At 34.2% G+C, this 20115-nt stretch overlaps 1 protein-coding gene across 5 annotated transcripts in view; it reads right to left on the bottom strand.

Annotated features, from left to right (window-relative positions):
* Positions 1-20115, bottom strand: part of LOC149805431 (serine/threonine-protein kinase MRCK alpha-like) — a 183280-nt gene that overhangs the window by 93069 nt on the left and 70096 nt on the right. For all 5 annotated transcript variants that reach the window (XM_089950010.1, XM_089950011.1, XM_089950013.1 and 2 more), the window contains exons 15-23: positions 17996-18111; positions 15567-15673; positions 12755-12890; positions 10701-10870; positions 9740-10031; positions 7341-7465; positions 3082-3184; positions 2451-2602; positions 688-791 (exon numbers count right to left, since the gene is read on the bottom strand). In XM_089950010.1, coding sequence (XP_089806136.1) covers positions 688-791; positions 2451-2602; positions 3082-3184; positions 7341-7465; positions 9740-10031; positions 10701-10870; positions 12755-12890; positions 15567-15673; positions 17996-18111 — 1305 coding nt within the window. The remainder of the gene's footprint in view (positions 1-687; positions 792-2450; positions 2603-3081; positions 3185-7340; positions 7466-9739; positions 10032-10700; positions 10871-12754; positions 12891-15566; positions 15674-17995; positions 18112-20115) is intronic.

Genomic DNA, 20115 nt, shown 5'->3' with positions numbered 1-20115 from the left:
GTTCATTTTACAAGCTGAAACAAGATGTGATCCCCATGACTGGTTTGGGATGTCTAGGTCTATATTTTCTATTGACAATCTGGAATGTCATGTCTTACTTTACTTTCTTTAGAAATGTACTCATTTTTCAAATTATTTGTAACAGTTCAAACTGTAAATTCATAATATCTAATATTTCCCAATACCTATCTCTGAATATCCATGCTCGCTCAGTCTCATATCTTGTAATTTATGGTCATATGCCACTTCCTCATTTTCTCACCATTGTTGTTAATATTGTTCAAAGGCCATTTCACCAAATCTGGTCCAAAAATATCCTGTCAAAGATGTCAGCTTGGAGCATGACAACCTTGAAGATATTAGTCACAAAATATCGTTTCTACTTACTTTTGGAATGTTAAATATGTATCTCATGGCACTGTCTATATGATGTAGATTCAATATTTTTGTCTGAAATATTATTTAGCAATTAACTAAACTGACCCAATAAAATGCCTTAAGAAAGTGAAAAGATGATGTGCTTCTGGTTATATTAGTTTTAAAAACATTTAACTCCAATAAAATGCAAAACCCAACTAGTGCTAATGAATGTCATTATATTCCTAGTTTACTGTCCATTATGCACAATCAAGCAATTCTTGAATACCTTAAGACTAATACTAATGAAAATGGGGACGTCCTACTTACATCTCATGATACGTTGTTTTTCTACTAACTTGCTGTACTTGTCATTCACATCTTCAATCTCTCGGAAGTACCGGTCATTTCTTGCCTCAGCTTCAGCAAGATTACTAAAGAATAGGAAGAAAAAATATATGCAGATAATAAATCATGTGTACGTATTATACGTGTTGCATAAATTCAGCATCTCACAACCAGTTCCTACATTGACTCTACAACACTGCACAGATCAATTCCCATACAGTATATGATAATGAAGTATAGCCAAGTGCCATTTTGTGAACATGAACCATATTCTTAGCAACCCAATGTTCCAAATCAACAGATCAATATGGCTGGTCCCATCAATGTTGTTTCATTCAAGTAATAATCAACTAACATGAGAGATTATCTGGTCGGACTCTACTATTTTATGTTACCTGTATCAACACCATTTCATAATTTTACCTGAATGCAACCTAAGATTATGCTCTTGAAACATTTTAAGTTCTTTACTTTACATATAAAAGAACTTTAGATGTCATTTCAAGTTTAAACTGGATGGATGACATATCTCTTCTTGGTCTCTCTAGGTTAGAATGCAAGCCTCATAACTGAAGTGTCCAACAAATTACTTTGTCTTGCCTGCAAACAGTACTATCTGAATAGGCTGGTATGACAGGAGTCAAAGAATATCTGAGTATAAGTTAAAATACTGCAATCAAAGAAGAAGTAATAGGATTTTCACATTCTAGTACAAAATCTTAAATTTAACATTGAGAAAGTGGTATCTATATCTCACTATTAACTACTACTGAGCAGAGACTTGACAATGTTGTTGTTGTTGTTGTTGTTGTAGGGTTTAATGCCATTTTTCAGCACATGATAGGCTATACATGACAGCCAGTATTAATGGTGGAGGAAGAACCCAGGAAATCCCTGGAAAGAACCACCGACCCTAGAGAAGCTACTGGCAAGTAGACTTAACAAAACAACAATTCTGTGGAATGCTATACACAGCAAAGTCAATTAAGTGTGAAAAGTATGTCACGGTCATCGTCTTTTGCCTGTAATGAGTACAAACCTCCATTGAATAAACTCATCAAATTTCATGAGTGTACATGCAACAGTGTCAGGAAACTTAATGTTACTGACTCCTATTCCAACAACAATAATTATACTTTAAAGGCAAGACAAAAATTACCATCTTCTGTACAAAAATTTCATCACAATTTAAGTTAGCTGAGTTAAAACTATACAATAACTATAAATGCTAGTCAAGTATCTTATAAAATAACACATGAAGCAAACACTCCAAAAGAGATTCAGCTGCAAATATAAACTGCACCACTCCTACGAAGTAGTTTACAAAATATTATCTCAGAGATCCCATAGGATGGTTGCCCCTGTCACCAAGTTTATTTTCCACCAAGGACTAATATTAGTAGAGAAATATTTGTCATTCTGGACTCAGAATAGAAGGTCACCAATTCAAGCTTGTTTATGAACTCTCATGACCCTGAGTAAGGTATCTGATCCTGATCACTTCTAATGACAATTAAAAACAACTGGCTATTTACGAGCCTTCAAAGAAGGGTAGCTTACCTGTGGAATGGCATCTCATCAATGATGAATGAAATCTTATATGTTGGCATCAAAACAAGGATACTTCTTTACTCTCAAGTCATTATACACTCTGGGTAACTTTTAACACTACTGAGACCAAATTAAAATACTTGCTTTTGGGCATGTGACTGTATTAGATATTGAGTTTAAGAAAGTGTTCTTACTGCTCCAAAGTGACCAGCTGTGCCTTGACCCTGGTCAGTTCCTCGCTGATCTGCTGCTTGGCCTGAATCTCACTCTGCAGACTGGACTGCAGGTTCAGCAACTCCATCTTATCCAAACGTTGTGACCGACGGTTGCGCCACCGCTGACGACCCTGCATGAAGACAAAAAAGTTTTCACCAAGTTTTAGTAACAAAAAAACAAGACATTATTACTACATACAATCGATAAATACACAAGCATACAAAATTTCTTTTATCATTATTATTTTAACTCCATTACATCTTTCATCACCATTTAATATCAGTATTAAATCTTATTAAGTTTTGTTTTGGGAGATCATACTGCACTTGTTACAAGACTTATAAACTTGGTATTAAAAGAAAAGAAGTAAGAAGACTCAGACCAAACAAGAACTTGCTATTAAGGAACTTGCTATGAAGTAAAAAAATCCAAACAAAACTTTCAGCCCTAAATTTACACAATCTACTATAGCTTTTCATGTAAATTCCATCTTAACAATTTCATTCAATATTGTATCATGTAAACAACAGACCAGATTCTGGTCATTCATACTGTAGGTGGTTCTAGAACTTGGAAGCTACATATTAAAGAGAAAAAGGGATTACTCACAGTATCATCTGAAACCCCCATGACCTTCAGGTTTTCCAATTCTTCCGTCATTTTGGTGGCCAGTGCTTGGAGATAGCCCCTGGCATCCTTCTCATCGCTGACCCTGAAGCAGTATGTTACTTTTTAATCATCTTGAACCATGGTTCATACATAATCTCGGGTACAAATTTAAGGGCATTTCAACTGATTGTTATAATTTTTTTCAAGGGCATTTAAAGGTCAAAGTATGAAATCCTCCTTCGCTATATGAATTTTAATATGGCATGGTCATGACATTGCTCCCAAAAAGTTCAAAATAATTTCATGAATGGCTACAAGTACTAAAAAGCTTTTGTGTCAACAACCAAGAGTTTGATTTCATAATTTGGCAAGATATCGTGTATTCTTTAAGAAAAAATAATCACTGCTTAATTTTGAAACATATTAACTCCTTAAAAAGCTGATAACTGTTAATCAAATTATGACTCAACCATCAATTCTTCTTTATGTTTGACTTCGTTTGCATCATTTGTACAATCGTAGCTATATCCAGAGTAAACAATAGCTAACAGATGTTTGCTCAGTCATCTGGCATCAACATCCAAGCGCCAAATAATGTGGTGGTCAAAAGGATCATCGCCCAAATTTATAAGTCACTTAATGTACATATAAGGGAAAACAACAGACCAACAATGCCTATTCAATGTCATACACACCCTCTGAAACAAGTTTATGGCCAAATTCATCTTAATCCTTTTTATTTTAGAGTCAGAAATGCAGACAGCAGTTCCAAATCACTCTAATCACTTGTCACTCAAAATATACACATGCAATTTTTTTTCTTCTTCTCCAGCTGACTGGTTTGATATTGCACAATAAGGTATATATCATGATTTATGATGGCACTGTGGAACACATACATGTTATAGTATGGCTTCACTCTATTTGTGTCAAATCCATCTTCCAAATCATAAAATACACTGTGCAAAATTCATGGCTTGATACAGAAACATCAACATATATTTAGTAATGGCTTTGTTACTGACCTATATTTGTAGAATCATTGTATTCTATCATTCAAGTTACATGTACTTTTAAAGAATTCAAATATATTATTACCTTTTTCTTCCAGCTTACTGGAATATGGGCCTCTTCTTAGATTGTGTCTGACCAGTAAATGTCAGTTAACCTGTGGCTTCAACATTCTGAATGTGGCTGTTAGCCTTAGTTACTAAATCATCTATACACTTTATCTGAGTCTCAGTTTACTCAAGATGGTTTTCCTTTTTTCTGCTAAAGTACTTGCTTGCGACTGGTGTTCTTTACTTTCATATATAAGGAAAGGACATACATCCCCACTTTCCCCAAATCTATTAACATATTAAACATGGCACACATTGCCACTAATATATCCCCTTTCAACTCTTTAATCAACGAATATCTGCTATCTATGAGTCATATACGACTTAACAAGAAAAAATGAACACTTAATCTTGATTGAATTACTAGGCAATTGTTTTCAAACCTCAAATTATTACTAAATCCATACAATTTCTTCTACATGTGAAAATAAATGCATTGATAATAATATGCATCATTTTAACTGGCTAATACTCCCTTTTATTGAAGGATGAAATGCATTTAAGTTGAGCATGGTCTAGAATTAAATGTAAAACAAAAATCCCTCAACTGGACCTATTCTCTATTGTCCCAAAAATAATTTTAATGAATTAAAAAAAGACCATTTCTTTTTTTTTTAACTGCTGAGTGTTGAAACAATTTCTGATATTCTTGAGATATAAGATTTTCAAAGTAGCCACTGTGCAACTTTTTTCTTGGCCAACTTACTAGATTATATTTTAATTCCAAATAAATTTTAAATAAAGTACAAGTTGTCCCTTTTGACGAGTTATTCATTCTGGATTTCCAAATTTGTCTATATTGGTTAAGTGGAATTTGTTTGCACTATCTTACCAGAGATTTGCTATCAGAAAAAGAATTTATGAACAAAACATAATTATGATCAGTTTTCTAGGGTAAATTTTTAATACCACAAATCCATTTATTATTTGTAAAAGTGTAATATTGTAAATTTCTTAATAACACTCTATATATATATATATATATATATATATATATATATATATATATATATATATTAATTGTTTTACTCTTCCCTGGTTATTAATTGTAATAATTTTAATCCCAAAATGACAATCTGTGTTCAAATATACACAGTGAAAAGATTTTGACCTAACTCTTCAAAGATTAAAAAGTCTGGAGTGATATCTTCACACAAACAGACCTAAAGAAAACAATGGGTATTTTCAATATATATAGTTGAAACACCATGCTTCGATTCACATAAAAATAGTAGTCGCAATTAGATTTTTGAGATGACCACTATGGTGCCAAGTTGGAGGTCAGATGAGAACCTGCAGAAGCAGCTACATAATGTTTCAGTGAAAACCCATGTTGCTAAGGAGCAGTGGCTTTTTTCATTTAGGCCCAACTAAACATCATAAGAAGTCTTGTAATGAAAACCTCATGTCAATATGACGATTCATTCAGATTTTAAAGATGCTCACAAAGGCAACCATAATGGCCGTCAGATAGGCACCATTTTAGTTTAGGACTGGAACACTGTAATCATTTTATGTGAAAAGCTCAATCAGCTGGTGCTACATTATACTACAGAAAACAAGAGGATACTGATCTGGGGTATTATACAATAGGGTGTGTGATATTATCGAATATCAGTATATTGTGATATGAATGTGACAAAACAACTATTGCAATAAGAATTTATTCCACTGATGTAATAAAGCATTCCAAATGTTTTTAAGAAAAAAGTATATAATAACTCAATTTTTAACAATATTTTCCCACTGATAATGACCTATTCAGAAGATAACATAATTTCAAAATAATAAATCTTGTTCTCTTGCTTTGAAATGTGACAAAGCAAAAATATTATATTTAAAAAGTAAAAATCCTGCAAACGAGTCTGCACACTTCCTTTACATCTACTTAGGGTGAGGTTCAATGAAATGTGGAGTTTTCAATAGTCTATTTGGAAATTGGCTTACTAGTGGGTTATACTGATAACAAAGGGAGCATGGTGCAAATTAATAAAAATCATATGTGAATAAATACATATAGGACAATCAGAATTTCCTGTTAATACCAGATGCAAGATTAGGGAATCTCTGGCTAGTGGTGCCAATCTCATATTTTGTGAGGAGCCTTGTTTGTGGTCCACATGATTTTCTTTCCATCATTAATTTTGATTAATCAATGGATAAGTTAACCCACGCACAAATGACTCAAATGCATAGTCTGGTTTGTATAAAGCAAGTACATTTAATATCTTATATTCTTTGGCTTCTTTTTATTGCACCAGTGTTTGCAATCATTTAAGATTCTACAAAATTAGAATTATCTACCTTTCCTTTACAAACATAGTGCAATAATGACAATATTAAGTACTGCAACAATTCAACATCCCATTTTATACAGGATCAACTTAGCCACTGGCCTGATGGCTTATTGGTTTTAAGGAGGAACAGTTGCAAGCAGCAAGGTCCCTGAAATTTGTTATAATTGTCTTACCTGGAAGGGTAAGTTGGTTTTATGGAGGGCCAGTAAATTTCCATGTGACCTGGTCCTGCTTGCCAATGGAAATATTTGTGTTAAGTTGATCTCCGTTTTACTACAGCAAATCTGGATCCGATGATCTGCTGGCATATTGTACTATTACAAATCTGGCATATTTTATTATGGCAAATCTGGGTCTACTAATTTGCTGGCATATTCTATTGTCAAATCTGGGTCTACTGATCTGCTGGCATATTGTACTATGGCAAATCTGGTCTACTGATCTGCTGGCATATTGAACTATGGCAAATCTGGGTCTACTGATCTACTGGCATATTGTACTATGGCAAATCTGGGTCTACTGATCTACTGGCATATTATACTATGGCAAAGCTGGGTCTACTGATCTGCTGGCATATTGTATTATGGCAAATCTGGGTCTACTGATCTGCTGGCATATTGTATTATGGCAAATCTGGGTCTACTGATCTGCTGGCATATTGTATTATGGCAAATCTGGGTCTACTGATCTGTTGCTACTATGGGAGACAATGGTTTTTAGATCTGGTACATTGTACTTGAGCTCTACTGGTCTGCTGGTATACATGATACTATGGCAGACACGGGTCTACTTCCTTCACAGTCTAAAGTACAATATACATGAATAAATAATCCAAACTCACCACTTTATGATTTCAGAAATCTGAGCCTCCCATTGTGTGACAGACTCTCGTTTTTCATAGATTTCTTTTATCTCCAACTCCATACTGATCTTTTCTTTCATCACATTCTCCAACAGAGTGTTTTTCTGAAAATATAACAATAATATGTGGTTTAAAGTTGCGTGCAACAAAGTGCCTTGCATTATGACATTGTACCTTCTGCGTATTGAGGCAAGGAAGGGACTTCTTGCAGGGTACACATGACAAAGTTTCTTCCAGTTTATAGAGTTAAGATACGAACAAAACATATGGCTTACAAAATATTAATATTAACAATATTTCACCACTACAAGTTTCCAATAACAATGGCCTTTTGAATTCCACAGCTGTACCTTCAGTAATATGCTTCTGTAACATTTACACTTTGTTTCCATGGGAAGTTGCAGCATAGGTAATGAAACGTTACAATGATGTGAATCTTCATCCTGTTGAAGCTTTAACCTCTCTTTGTTAACAAATAAGCACCATGCTAACACTGATGATTCACACTGATCTTGAGGCTGTGTATGATCTTGGGAAAAACTTTAATAGGGTTCATACTGAATTCAGCATGATAAATTGAAAGACTTTTCCCAAACTTTCAAAGACCACATAGATTTCCAAGACCTATTTTCGCTAAAATTTTGTATACAAGTTATATTATATGAGCAAACAATGAATGCAAAATACTACAATATTGTTTAATGATAAAATTCAAACTATAATTAATTTCCCAAAATTGCTTTATAATGATCTGGAAGATAGGTTAACATTCATTGTTATTTCAGAAATATGTAACTTATGCATAAGATTTAATAAAAAATAAATTATCTTATCAGACATCAGCACTGCTAAAATGTTTGGGTTTATTTCAATTTTCAAAGACTTTTAAAGACCTCAGGGTAATCTGCTCAATGTTTCCCAAACTTGAAAATGCTACCTCATTTTTCCCAAACTGCCAAAGACCTTCAAAGATAATATGAACCCTGTTTAAAGTGTGGTCAGCCATAAGGACTCATCAAGAGAAGAAAAAAAAAATGAATGGAAAGACTGATGAGGCAATTGCTGTGTGCAGAGTATGTGAGGCTTATCTTAACTTTTCCCTTTGAACCATGAATCAACATAGAATATGAACAAGCACTGTCCAAGGAAAATTGGTCATAACAAGAGACCATAGATCACTGATGTCTACGCATAGGAGTCCATCGTATAAAGATAATTCTGATATAAAGCTAAAGTACTGCTGCCAACCTAAAGAACCTTACCAAAGCTCACTGGCACAAAATAACTCTCCCATTTTTTACATGCTTCAATGATAAGTCACAAAGTGTCCAGCCACAAAAAAGGGACAAGAAAGACTTTCCATTATAACTTTGTAACTTTGTTTTTTTTGAGAGATTGGAACTATTGTCTAAAGTGCATAACAACTGAAACTAAAATCATATGGAGTTTCCAAAACAGTAAGAGCATACAGAAATCACATTTACATGCTAGATTTTTTATGCTGCATCAGATTTTAGTTATTTTTTTTTGCAGTTTGCATTCCTTATTTCAATAAATGATAAAACAATCTTTAATCCTTTCTTAAATCAATACATTGCACTAATATTGCAATATTTCATGTAATATTTATAGGTTACTGCATTTGTATGGGAAAATATGACAGTTTTTCAGAGTAATATTGCATAACCTTGGGAATGCAGTATTAGCATTAAAAAAAACAAGTTTATTTTTTCAATATAAATGCAGTAACCTTTTTATTACATACTCATTTTGTTTTTTCTTCTTAAGTTTTAATTATAAAAAATACTAGAAACAAAGTAATTGAATTTATGCTGCATTCCAAAATAAATACACAACCTTAGATCAACAACAACTGTGTGACGGAAAACAAATTACTGAGCCATGACCTTGTACTTGAATATAGCAGCTCCAAAAGTTGTGTGACATAACTTAGAGAAATATTGTATAATCATATCAAGTTTCATCTCTTAATCTCAAATATTTTAAATTTATAAATCAGAAGGGAATGTCTGAAGAAATCATAAAATACTGAGCTGTGAACTTGACGATGAAGACTCGATCCCTAATATTGTATGTTACACACCTTAATCTAAAATAGCTTTAAAGTTAACGAGCCTAATGTTGTAAAATGTAAAATTGAGGAGTGACCTTTACTTTAAAGATTACACTGCCAATGTGGTATGTAACACAGACTAATGATGAAATACAAGGTCATCAAGTTTCATCCTTTAATCTCAAAAGGCTTTGAAGTTAAACAGATGAAACAAATGTGTGACAAATGGAAGGATGGAAGCTCTGATATTATTCCCTCCTTTTCTTGCAGAGGCAGGAAAAAATGAAAGAAAAAGAAAACTTACTGCAGATAGCTCTTCACGTTGTTTCTCATTTTCTTCAGCCAACGTTTTAAGCTCCTCTTCTGCATGTTCTGCCTGGGCCTGGTATTTTTTAACAGACCTCTGCAATTCGTCCATGGACTCTTGGTCATTGATTTTGCCCTTTACCATATTAAGCTTCGACAAAAGATCCCGTTGATTGCTTTCTCCTTCACTCAGTTGGTATCGCAGTTCTTTCACTTCATTCTGAAACTTTGTATTCAGTCTGCTCTGTTGCTCTAATTCGACATCTTTCCTTTCCAATTCTGCTTTCAATCTGAATAGAAAACAACAGTTTATGACGTGAAAGCTTCTTTTGTCTAACTCATTTATACAATTAGAAACAGTGACAGTTAAAAAGAAATATAGCTGGGAAATGGGGTTTCAGGATAAACCCAGTTTTTACAATACCAATGGAAATATGATTCCTTTCAGTGGAACCATCTTAGTGCTATGGTACCAATCCTCATGGCTAGCATCTTTGATCTCTTTACGGGTTCATTTTGACTGACATTTCACAATGCATTATATGAGAAGGGGGGGGGGAGATGGTGGATGAGATTATTACATTTTCTCAAGTAATTAACACCAAAACCAGGAAAAAAAACTATTGACAGATAAATCACTGCATCTGAACTAAATAAATTGTGTGCAAGAGTACACCACAACCACTACCAACAATAATTATCAATGATGTTGTTATGGGTGAGGATTTGAAGAAAATAAAGGGTGCATTTCATGGTCAGAAAATGACTGGATTAAGCAGTGTCTTTTGGAGTGATTAAGGTTTGAGGGCAAACTAGGAGGGGATAATCCCGACCCCAAGACATTCAAACAACTAACAACGCTTAGCCTTGACATTCTGTTTCTAAAGCAAAGTTTATTTTATGTTCACTGTAAGTTAATATCTATAAATGGGAATTTAATAAACTTGTCCTACACATACCTGTTGATTTCTGAAGTGAGCTCAGAATGCTTGTTACTTGCATCAATGCCTGGTTTCTGTCTAATTGTCTCCATTTCTTGTTCCAAATCACGAGCGTAAGTCTCAGACCGTTCTCGTAGCTTTTTCTCTCGACTTAAATCTGCCCAGTACTCCTCAACTTGACCCTGGAGCTGTAGTATGTCAAAGAGAGTAGTTTTTCAGCAATTTAGAACAAATTAAATAAAACACAATAAAAATAAATGTATCTTTCTCCCGCACATTTTTTGCAGCTGATCCATAAATGTCATGTGTAATTATCTGCTTGCACCCAATGGTCACACAATCAACAAGAGCTAAATGTCATGTGTAATTATCTGCTTGCACCCAAAGGTCACACAATCAACAAGAGCTGAAAGTCATGTGTAAGTATCTGCTTGCACCCAAAGGTCACACAATCAACAAGAGCTAAATGTCATGTGTAATTATCTGCTTGCACCCAAATGTCACACAATCAACAAGAGCTAAATGTCATGAGTAATTATCTGTTTGCACCCAAATGTCACACAATCAACAAGAGCTAAATGTCATGTGTAATTATCTGCTTGCACCCAAAGGTCACACAATCAACAAGAGCTGAAAGTCATGTGTAAGTATCTGCTTGCACCCAAAGGTCACACAATCAACAAGAGCTAAATGTCATGTGTAATTATCTGCTTGCACTCAAAGGTCACACAATCAACAAGAGCTAAAAGGCATGTGTAATTATCTGCTTGCACCCAAAGGTCACACAATCAACAAGAGCTAAAAGGCATGTGTAATTATCTGCTTGCACCCAAAGGTCACACAATCAACAAGAGCTAAAAGGCATGTGTAATTATCTGCTTGCACCCAAAGGTCACACAATCAACAAGAGCTGAAAGTCATGTGTAATTATCTGCTTGCACCCAAAGGTCACACAATCAACAAGAGCTAAAAGAATGAAAGTGCTTTTGATGTTTGATAGAAGTATCATGTTATATAAATAATCCTGGAAATCTCTGTAGAAAGTTGTTAGTGGAAAGATGAAAAGAGTGTCTGTACCGAATGAAGAGAATCCACATTTTAAAAAACAAAACAAGGATTTCGGTGGACTGAATAGCACAGAAAGTCATGATATTAAAATGATTATAGCATGTTATGTAACTCATCCCTGGGATTGAAATATTCATGATAACTAAAGAAGTACTGAAAATAAAATCATGTGATAAATACTAGATTTTTAAGGAATTATAAGTTAAACAATGTACTTTCAAAGATGACATATCTCCACAAGTTTTGATTACATGTCCTCATTTATGAAACATTGAAAAAGAGGCAAAAAGTGTAAACAAAAATACATAAATGTTGTCAGTCTGGTTAAACAAGTGAAGAAGCAAACATGCCAGCATTTAAGAGTTTAATGTGATGGTGCTTGCACTGTTCAGCTCTTACAGTTAAATTATTCAAGAAGGACACTGATTTAGCTTCCCTTTTCTCTCGGCAATTACAAGACTTCTCTATATATTTATTCATATGTCAATTTTAACAAACTATGAGACTCTTCCTTCAGTAAAAGGTTACAAAGAGTCTGCACATTTTTCAACTTAAAAATTATATTTTCTAAAAACACATGACAGGCACTCATGTTGGTAACAGGGTTCAAATACAACAAATATAAAGTAAAGGAAAATTTGTCTCCCTCATATCCACTGCAAATGTCCACAGGGAAGATAGAACAATCTTATCCCAGATATATTATTTTAGAATCTCTCTCACAATACATGAGACTACTGCAAATCATAATTGCAATGTCATTATGATCCTGCAAATTTGTCAAATAGGGCAAATTTGTCAAATATGCAAATTTGGCAATTAGATTTTTCTTGAATTATTACTGAATAAATGTTTATTAATTTTATTTATTAAAGTATTCAAAGTAATGGATGTTTTGACAAATTCATTTCCTCCATTTAAGGTATAAAACATTCCCGTTTACAAAAATGTTGACATTGATGGTATCTTCAACTCTAAGAGTGGTGAATATTACACAGAATTACCTCAGTAATACTTTTTTCCATCCGTCGCCTTTCATTTTTGAGGCTTTCCAATTTCCTCCTGTACTCATCAGCTTCCTCTTCTTTCTTTCGACATTCTCTCGTAATTTCCTTTACTTTTGACTGAGCCTTCAGCAGCCTATGAAAAAGAGCAAAAAACATTTTTCTCATAGACCTCATAATACTGCCCTTTAGTTTATCTGCAATAAACGTCTAAGAAATTATTACTTTTATCCATTTTCATAAATTTTTAGTGTCTACTGCATAAATGAGAAAAAGACTGCTTGTCCGTTAGAACATTTCTGTTAAAGAAGTTTGTAATAAGAAATTTCTAACTAAGAATGAGAATTAGGTAGGGGTGAAATCCCACACATATGCCACTTATGAATACATACTGCAATACACAACTAATATGATACAGAGATAAAGATGCAAATGATTAAAAACATTTCATGGCCACTGAAGATGGAAAAGTGATTTTTGTTATGGAAAATATTGTTTTGAACAGATTATCCAACTTAAGTGTCAAATTGTGTATTGAAATTGCAAAATTACCGATTCATTTCACTGTTACATGAAACATTAATGAAGTTTAGGTTTACAAATCACGATAATCTTAAATAAAGAACATATTTCCAGTCTTCAAAGATTTAACCTCCATCTTAAATGATCACAGGCTTGGGTCTGTGACATGTGATGGTCTAGTCTAAGCATGTGCAACCTACGGCCAACAGATCCAGCCAGCAACCTGGTTTTATCCATTTATTCACATCACATGGTGCAACTTTAAAAATCACTTATCTGGCCTGCAACTTGGAGGAGGTTGCACATCTATGTTTTAAAAATCAGACTCAATACTTTTAATTTTAGTCAAATGTAATCAGAAATAGAGACCCCAGATTCAAATCACTTGGACATAAACAGGTCACGATTCGTTGCCATGCTTCATGCACTGTAGTTGGATACTGACTGAAACAGTCCCATTTAAAATGTAGGAGTTGAGGAATTGGTTGTTATAATAAAACATGCTACTCCCTGTTTTGGTGTGTAGTAGTGGAAGGCATGGTTAATAACATGTTTTAATTAATACAAGACTTATGTCATTTATTCTTTCCCCCGTCTTTCTCAGAAAGATTCAACTGTTGTTGGAGATCATTATTCACTCATTAATAAATCAAATGGTTATTGCCAACATGGTTTACAGTTTCACACCTGCTGCTATGTTCATCTCAAGTATATTACATTATCAATACCAGAAGTGCTAACTCATAGAAGTGAAAATCTGTAATCACAAGCCCAAAACGCTGTAATTTGGGAGTAATTTCTGCAATTTTCAAGAACAAAATCTGTACTTACCCTCCACAAAGTTTTATACATACCTGTGTGACTACTACTCTTAGATATGCAAGAAACAAATTTTTCTAGTAAAATATTTCTTCGATAAAACTTACCTGATGATAGTATCCTAGTAATAGTACTACTAACTCGCAAATCAAGCCTTCCCAGCTAAACAATTTTAGCTCTAGGAGCTAAATGTTGTCAGGCCACATGTGACAGGTTGATCTCCCCTTGATATAGGGACTGACACCAAATCCTATGTATACCTTTAAATGAAATACTTGCTGCAACTCCCATAAATTTATGAGCTGAAATGTGTAACAAGCTCACTTAATTTGGGGTTTATTCTCTGTATGCAGAATGGTTAGCTCATCTTATCCAGGCTGACTCAGCCTATGCTAACACAGTCCTTTCCGTCCTTCTGAGGTAAAAATAGACAGGACCTCCCTTGTCGCACTAGACTGATATTTTTCAGGAACCACTTCAACGCTCTCACTGGGTCCTGATGATGACCCCAAGCTGAAAGGTCAAGGCCCAAAAGGGGTTTCACCACAAAAGACTGATTGCTCATGAGAGACACTGACTTGTTTTGTCGGAATTTTAAGCAGTTTGGGTCAACCAACAAAGCAAGTATTTTTTTTGCGGATTCTGACTGGTGTAGCTCATATGAGAAGGAAGTTTTATAAGAGAGGTGAACCAATGATGTTCTTAAGAGTGGTGCAAAAGGTGAATAAGTCCAGTTAGAACCCATGACAGATTCCATTTTGGGCACAGAGCCAATGCCTTTGGGCATGTGAAATCAAAATTAGAAGATTGGAAAGGTGTTTTATCGTATGTCCTCTCTTTCATGATGACAAAGCATGTCTCAGATTGTGTAACAAAAGTCTTTTATTGTGACTGTTTAACTACAATGAGCCAAAGTAGAATTGGCTATTGAAGTTATTGATGTATAAAGTGGAGAAACTTGTTCATGTTCACACTATTATAAGAAAATTCTCCACTCTTGCTTTTCGAAGTGAAGGGCCTTCGTGCTGGGGTAAATCTCTCACTACTTGTTGCGAGACCTGTTTGTTCCTCAAGGCTTGCTTAATATGATCTATATGGTTATTTTCAACAGCTATGGATTTGGATGAAACACCGGTTGTTGTGGCTGGCTAAGCAGATGAGAAATATCTCCATTTTCTTTCAGGTTTCTCTTGCCAGTTTTCTAAAGTCATCATAGATTTGTGCCACTGGAAAGCAGTAAACAGGATCAGGAAATACTCTGCTTTTCTTGATATTTGGAGTATGTTTCCAATCAGAGAAGTTGCAGAGTAAGCATACGTGTCCAAAGTAATGAAAGCTAAAATGTGCAAGATGTGTTATGGTTTCCATGCATTATTATGAACTGATCAATCAAAGGTAATTAAACCTTAGGATTTGAACACAAAATGAGTTTTATGTGAAATGAGAGACATAAAATGGATTTCAAACTTACGTATCATTTGTCTCCGTGTATCTTTCTAAGGCTATTTTCTGTTTGGCAACTGCTTCTTTTAATTCCCTGGCCTGAACTTTGTATTTATCTCGAAAATCTTGAAGTTCCTAAAAAAACGAAAACAATTTCACTTCTGCAGATTCAATTTGCTAAGGATGAAGATTTCAAATTAATTCATTTGCACGACATAGCTTTACCAATTTTTTAGTCATATTGCCATGATGTATGCAGTGTGATAGTTTATAGTGATACCTAAAAAAGGTTACTTAAAAAAAGTTCAAATAATTTTTTTGTTTTGTTATGGGTAAGTTAATGTACATCTGAAATAAACCTAATCTTTAAAACAACTTGAGCCAATCTGAACAGAGGGTTCAGTTTTCAAATCAAGCTTGCTTTCCTGAAACAATAGGCCCAAGCTGACCCAAGATGGCAAACTTGGCTGATATCAGCCTAACAGCCAAATGCAAGAAGAGTTGGCCCATTACCATGTTTGTTGAAATGTCTTGGTATGAAAAGAGATAACTGCAATTAGGTAGTTTTATGTTTCTAGTATGAAATGCAATTAGGTAGTTTTATGTTTCTAGTATGAATGAAGCTTGAGAAATAAACTTAAAACCACAAAAGTAAAGTCAGTGAAAAGTGACAAACTAAGTTATAGTGACTTACTTTTATGATACAAGTGCAGAACTCGTAAAAATATGTCTCCTCACCATGTTTGATGGTTGCAAGTATAACTGTGTGAAAAAACCCTGAGCTAAATGTAAAAACTTAACCAAGAATTAATCTCTCATTACATGAACAAATTATGCCCCCACAGCCCCCTCCCTGGGGATATGTTCTATGGAACCTGCATAGCACTTAGGATAAAGGAAAGGTTGACATTCAATGACAGCATATATATATATATATATATATATATATATATATATATATATATATATATATATATATGTAAACCTGTAGATTGTACAATAACTTCCTCTACTTTTATAAAGATGAGGCCAAAACAGTTTCCAATGCTGTTGATTAAACATGTTAAGAAAACAACATTTTTTATGCTTCTCTATTTCTTGTATCTTTACTCATATTTGATTGCACGATGGTCATATGTCCAATATGCTGGTATGTTTTCCATCAAAGTTGGTAAAATTTTGTCAAGTGACCTTTTTGTTATAATGCCATTTGAATGCTGTCATACATTTAGTAATGCCAGAGCAACTTTATAGTGAACTGGCATCATTTGTTAAATGTGAAAGCCCATTTTATCAGGATCCTTTCTGTCAACTATGGTCAAATCGTGCCAGTTGCTTTTTGAGAAGTACTTAACAGATTTTCCAGTTTTAGCAGCAGTGCTATCAGATCAGGATCATTTGTACAACTGCATAAAACACTCCGTGTCAAGATACTTTTGTACAGATCAGGATCATTTGTACAACTGCATATAACACTCCGTGTCAAGATACTTTTGTACAGATCAGGATCATTTGTACAACTGCATAAAACACTCCATGTCAAGATACTTTTGTACAGATCAGGATCATTTGTACAACTGCATAAAACACTCCGTCAAGATACTTTTGTACAGATCAGGATCATTTGTACAACTGCATAAAACACTCCGTGTCAAGATACTTTTGTACAGATCAGGATCATTTGTACAATTGCATAAAACACTCCGTGTCAAGATACTTTCTGTTGAAATTTGGCCAAATTCTGTTTGGTGCATTTGAGAAGTCACGTAAAAGTTTTTTATTTTATTTTACGCAATAGTTGTCAAATTTTATGGAAGACTGACATTATTTGTACAAAACTGAAAGCCCTCTATGACTACTTCTTCCGTCAAATTTTGTTCAATGGCTTTTGAGAAGTTATTGAATGGAGTTTTCATTTTTAATATTACTTGTCATATTTGATTAGCAGTTTGTCATCATTTGTACAGAATTTTAAACCCATTATGACATGATGCTTTCTGTTACGTTTGGTACAATTCCATCAAGCAGTTTTTAACAAGAAGCATTTCAAGATTTTTCTATTTCCAGTAATGCGAGAAATCTCTGATGGTGGACTGCCAACATCTGCACAAATAGGAAAGACCTTTATGCCCAGATGCTTTTTCTGTCCAATTCCAATGAATGGTTTTTAAGAGGTTATTTAAAGACTTTTTTCTTCTTCACAATAGTGACCTTATTAAATAATCAAATGGTATCCACTGAATGAATTTGAATAGCCTTGATGCCATTTATTCCCTATGAAATAATATGCAAAAAAACAACTTGGGTAAGCAGTTTTTAGAATGAACTTCATAAAAATAACTACGAATGGACAACTGAATATAGAAGACCATAACAGAAGTTCATTAGACTTATGGCCTGGTTAGAGAATAAAATTCAGCTTTCAGAAAATTTGCAGGAATGCATTCAAACCCTCACCTTTTCCAAAGCAGCTTTTTCCTCTTCTAGATGCTTTGTCTTTCTATCCATATCAACCTTTGCATCCACAGCCTTCTTCAAGTCTTGTTCTACTGAGGATATTTCTGACTGAGATTCTGAATAATAAAATTATTAATAATATGAAGCGAAAAAATTTTCCTGTTGTGCCTCGAGTCTTACTAACACAAAATGTTACTACTGTTGCTGATGATGCTGTTGCTGCCAGAAAAACATTTCTGCCTTGCTATTAATAGGTTCAGCAACAATGACAACCATAGCAATTAAAGCAATTAGCTGATAGAATAAAGAAACTACACTTGCATGCAAGCACCTAGAAATAAATGTTTCCTTAAATGACAAGGACAAAGCAGAAACCACATCACAACATGTCCCTTCCCCATTCCTTCCTAATAACAAGAGGCCCAAGTGGACCAAGATTGATCGCCTGTACCTATACCTTATTGCAAGAGCAGCTGGCCACAAAATCTAGGTAAGAAGAAAGCTTTCTGTATCAATTTCTTCCAATGATGGTGATGCCAAATGTTATGAAATAACTCTTTTCAAGGCATTATATTTTCTAAATTTTCATCCATATTTGATTGCACATCATCATTTGTCCAATAGTGAAAGGACTTTATGCCAGAAAGATTTCTGTCAAAGTTGGTCAAATTCTGTTACATGGTTTACTGAGATAAGTTGTTGGAATATCTTTTACTGCTAGTAACAACAACCACATCTGATGGATAGTCGGCATCTTTTGAAACGCCTTTAAGGTACTGACACTTGTTGTCCAATTCAGTTGAGCTTTTTTGGGTTGTTGTGTTGATTTGTGATCTGATTTGGATTTTTAACGTAACTTTAACAATTTTTCAGTCATATTGCTCCGATGTCTGCAATGTGGCAGTTTATAGTGATGTCTAGCACTGTGGCATCATGCCGCAGACATGTAGTATGATGTCCCACCCAGTCACATTATCCTGACACCGGGCCGACCAGTCCTAACACTAACCTCTTAATGCTGAGCACCAAGCGAGGAAGTTGTTAGTACCATTTTTGTAAGTCTTTGGCATGACTCGGCAGGGGATCGAACCCATGACCTCCTGCATCCAAGGCGGATGCTCTAACCACTAGGCCACCGAAGCGGTTTTTTGGTTGTTAAAGGTTTTTATAATTTTAGTAACAGAAGCCAGATATGATTGCTGATTGGCATCCTTGGTAGAAAACTGAAAAGCATCTAGGCCAGGAATATGTCAAATTTGGTTACATTCTGTTTACAGCTTTTTGAGAAAACAATGTTAAGAAGTATTTTTAGGTAATGATGGTTGTTTTACAAGGAGAACTGACTTATTTTGTAAAAATTCGAAAGGTCATCATACCAGGATGTTTACTGACAAATTTAGTCAAACTGTGTCCAGTGCATTTTGCAAAGAAGTTGTTCAAGTTTTAGATTTAGCCTATTTTAGCTATTTTTAATAGCAGCAACTCTATCTGATGGTGAATCAGCATAATTTTATATAAACTTTAGAGGTCCTTTACACATCAATAATACTTTGTCAAGACTCGTCAAATTCTGTTCAGTGGACTTTTAGTTGTTGTTTGAAGGTTTCTTTTTTTTTTTTTTTGCCTGGATACTTTCAAATTTAGTGACATTCTGCTGTGTTTTTTAACAAGTCATTGAAATGTTTAACAATTTTTTAGTAATGGCAACCATATTTGATAGCAGACTGGTATCATTCTGTCGCATTTGATCAAATTCTGTTCAACCTTCTTTTTTAGAAGTAATTTTTCATGGATTTTCTATCTTTAGTAATAGTGGTTATACTGAACAGTGGAGTGGTCATTTGTATAAATTTAAAAGGCCTATGTGGGAAGAAACTCTCTGCAAAGTTTGGTAAAAATTGGAAGAGTTTTAGTTTATTATAAGTCGAAAAGAGCACATGTTAACAGATGGCAGAAAATGACTAAATGAAGCAGAAATATTTCCTAAGCTCACTTGGCTAATCATGTTTTCTTGAAACTTAGCAACTTTGCAAGACACTCTAGTTCGAATTCCCAAAACTATGACAGTCTGTAACTTTAATTAAAATAAAACTATAACCACAGAACTTTCAGAATGTTCT

Source organism: Sinohyriopsis cumingii, chromosome 2 (genome assembly GCF_028554795.1).
Source record: "Sinohyriopsis cumingii isolate HCF-2022 chromosome 2, ASM2855479v2, whole genome shotgun sequence".
NCBI lineage: Eukaryota > Metazoa > Mollusca > Bivalvia > Unionida > Unionidae > Sinohyriopsis > Sinohyriopsis cumingii.
Note: the sequence above shows the minus strand (reverse complement) of the source record. Positions and strands in the feature narration are given on the sequence as shown.